General features: G+C 37.0%; 1 protein-coding gene across 1 annotated transcript; it reads right to left on the reverse strand.

The window, feature by feature from the left end:
- Window positions 1–918: 918 nt before the first annotated feature.
- Window positions 919–3,766, reverse strand: LOC122333591 (gremlin-2-like). The gene has a single exon (XM_043231285.1). It carries the CDS (start codon window positions 3,421–3,423, stop codon window positions 2,698–2,700), a length of 726 nt encoding a protein of 241 aa, XP_043087220.1. The 5' UTR covers window positions 3,424–3,766; the 3' UTR covers window positions 919–2,697.
- Window positions 3,767–3,790: the final 24 nt, after the last annotated feature.

Raw genomic sequence — 3,790 nt, forward strand, 5'->3', positions numbered from 1 at the left:
GCTTAAAACATCTCTCTTTTACATCTCTTTAAAGCGTAATGTTTCAAAAAGCTCAGTCTGATCTGATTGGTCTGCTGTTCAACCTCTTACAGCATGTCAGAAATGTAACTTTACAGTTTTCAGTTTCAACTATGGCATCGTTGTTGGAAGTCCTAATTGTTCTTTGAGGGTGGGCCAAAGCAAGCCAGTATGTGTGTGTTATGCTAATATATATCATGGTGACATAGAAGTCATGAAATAATGGCAGGACAACAAACGAGGCGTTTCAGGCAAGTGTTTCCTATTAGAGAGATTAACTCCCTTTGGCATGGGCTTTGTGCTTTGTAATTTTGCAGATTGTTTACATGCGCAAACAGCTATGTTACGCAGTAAAGGAAAGGTTAAATAAAAAAGCATAATGCCATAGGTGCACTTTAAAGCCATACATTGAAACAATTTTAAAAAAGCATGCTGAATATTTAGTATAAATTGAATAGTATACAGTAAATGTGCACATTTATTTTCATATCGTCTGTCAAGAAATCAAAGAAAAATCTATTGTAACCTGTGTGTTTAATTAGCATAAAACAGCACTCTTATTTGTAGGTGAAAGTCACATTTAATGAACTAGAGCAAATTAATGGTGGTTTCATACAGTTTGGCTAATTAAACAATATACTTTTAAATAACGTTTATTTTTGATGAACTAGCAATGAAATTTAAGAAAAATGATTAACTGAACAAAAATATTGCAATCTTGGATATAATACCTGATCTGTGACCTGTGTAAAGTCCAAAAAATGTGTTATTTTTTAAAATAGTAAATTTGATCATATTCTGCGTCCACAGTTTCCTCTACAGGTGTTTATATACTTTAGCCTATGAAATTGACACAGAATTGAGTGATATGTTGTGGGTTTCTCTGTTCTAACTGAACTGTGAGATGTGTAATGAACGGTTGTTGAGAAACATATGGAAATATTATGATTTATGACTTATTCTTTATTTTGTGTGTACAGCTGCTATCAGTAGTTCAATAACCTTTAATTTAAAATACTTAAATATTTTCAATTAAAGAAGCTGACAGCTTTATAGCTCATGCGTGCTGTTCTGTGTGTGTTGCATTAAGAAATGAAGAACTGAAGCAGCTGCCGTATTATTAATTTCCATTCCCTTTATGAGAAACTGTAGAAATGTACAAACACAAAGGTGCATAGAAAATACGAGAAAAAACCCCCAAAACAAAACAAGACATATATTTAGTGTGAAATAATAGATTTATTTTTAGAAGACATGTTTATTATATATTTTATATATATTCATAGATTTTCTATGGTTGCTTTATCATATAATTTCCTTTATCTACACATTTTGCTATTTTGTTAAATATTGTCATTAATGCAAACGTGTCTGTTAGACTTTAAGGTAAAGATTTAAACCATTATGAATCTCAGTTTATGTTGTGCACATGACTCATCATAACAACATTAAGGCTCAAACTCTCTAGTGGCTTGATCAAAGTCAGCCCAGAATGGATGAACTGAAGCAAGCTGCATCATTTTCATCGGATGCAGCAAAGCTAATGGCAGCACCAAGTCAAAATATAGATTATCCCCAACTGACAGACTGTCCTTAGTCAAAATATAGCAAACCCCCTCTAATTTCCTGTCGATAAAGTCCACAGTCACCCAGCATCCTTTCATGTCTTCTCCTGTCCTTCATTAGTGCTGATATATACAACGGCTGGGTAGGTAAGACAAGATGGTGAAGATAGATGGTGGTCAGACCAATTCCACTGTTCTCAAGTATCAAGAGTAATAGAGCGCAACAGTGCCCTCCCGAAATTTCAGCAGCCTTGGTTCCGAAAGTATTTCTCGCAACATTTTTCATTGAGGGATATTTAAAACATTTTTGTTAAAGAGTTAATCCAAAAGCCTAGAAGTGAACCACAACATAAAAAAATGTAAAAAGGCAAAGCTACAAAACTTCAAAAAGAACTACAATCCCACTGACATAATCAAAATTAAAACTATGTATAAATATAAACCTATTGATTTATAGATATATATTGATATATAGAAATTAGATATTTTTAGGTTTCTTTTTTTGTAAAATTCACAATATAAAATACGCTTAGCAGTGGCCAGATCTTTTCTGAAAAGGTTGCAGAATGGTTCAATGGGAATTCAAACGTAGCGTAATTATTTATACATTTTAGTTAAGCTAATACAGGGCTATAAGTTCAACAGAGGTATAGACCATCTAAAATGAGTTTTCCCCTATCGAGAAAAAGCATGGGATTTTTACTTCCGGAACCCTGACTGTTGCACTCTATAGAGAATCAGCATTGCTGAGGTAAAGCAGGAGATCGCTGGAATACAGACGCTCTGTGTTTTGCTAAAGAAAAGCTTTCAAGAGGTCAAAGGTCAAACTCTGTTCATTTATAGCACACGAGTGTTATTTACCGTTTTATGTAATTGTACTCTCAGCTTCATTATATTTGTCAAAAAAGAAGAAAAAAAATCCAGCTTTGTGTTCCATCCCTGCTCGGCAGCTATTAAGCATTCCTGGGTAGCATGCTGTGGTACAGTCCAGACATAATGAAGGTGGCCAGTCTTCTGATTAGCTGTTGTCTTTGGCAGGTTTCACACATTGATTGTTGGGCGGCCCCAGATTTTCCAAAAGGATTTTGAGGCATTGTTTCATTTGTGTGCCTTCTCAGTAAGCGGCATTGACGTTAACAGACACACATTTGCACTGCTTGATCCGTTGAACTTTCCGTTGCCGGTACGGCGGCTGGAGCCCAGGACAGTGAAGCCGTACGGTGACCGTGGTTATTCGGCTGGGCCGACAGAAAGCACAGGACTGGAATGAAGTGTTGTGATCTGGCGTGGAAGCTGTTTTTCTACTTCGATGGGAGGTTTGAGATGTCAGGTGGCGGGGGATGTAGAAGGAGTTACACTGGCCGTAGCAGAACCTGTTGATGACGGTTCGGCTCAGGCACCCCTCCAGGCTCACCGTTTGACGCAACGGCTGTGTTTTGCACCAGTCGCTCTTAAGGTATTTCCTCTCGGTGACCACCAGGGCCTCGCGACTCGACGACAACATGTCGTGTTTGCCTTTCTGTCGTCGTGCTGATGTGTGCTGGGGCAGTGACGCTAGTGTGTGAGGTGGTGATGACAAATCATTGCCTTTTAGCTTGTAAGGGGAGGGGATGGAACCCTGGGGCCGGGGCTTCTTGGTCTCTGTCGATGCAAAAAGGGTCCATGCCAAAATGGCAGGTATTGCCAGCTTCCAGAACATCCTGAGAAAAGATTCAAAATAAGGAGAAACTTTAGTGCTTCTGTTAGGGATTCGAATGTACATGTTTATACTATGAACTATGTCCAGTTTGTTAACTTTGTGTTTTACCAAATCAGCATAATTTTGATTCACTTGCCACATGAAACATAGAAATAGCTGTAATAGTGCAAAATAGTGCAATTTGAATTGGCCTAATTATGATTCACTCACCACATGAAACACAAACGACTAGTATACAACAAAACCAGAAAAAGAAAAAAGGAAAGAAAATATCATTAAACTGTGCAGCAACCCCCTTCAAAAATCCATCATTCACCACCAAAAAAACAAAAAAAATCCAAATACTTTTCCAAAACTAACAATCAAAATATAACACAGAAACACACATCTATTTTTATTTCAGTCTACTTTGTTCTAAACACGCATATAGTAACATTTAACCGACCAAAATTAATGACCAATGCAAAACTTTCTTGGGAAATAAAATTCCCCTACCCAGATTAAACAA

This window comes from Puntigrus tetrazona, unplaced genomic scaffold (genome assembly GCF_018831695.1).
Source record: "Puntigrus tetrazona isolate hp1 unplaced genomic scaffold, ASM1883169v1 S000000298, whole genome shotgun sequence".
Classification (NCBI taxonomy): Eukaryota; Metazoa; Chordata; class Actinopteri; order Cypriniformes; family Cyprinidae; genus Puntigrus; species Puntigrus tetrazona.

Coding starts and splice junctions, on each gene's coding strand:
- LOC122333591 (XM_043231285.1), bottom strand. CDS start 3,423: ATGTGGCAAGTGAATCAAAATTATGCTGATTTGGTAAAACACAAAGTT.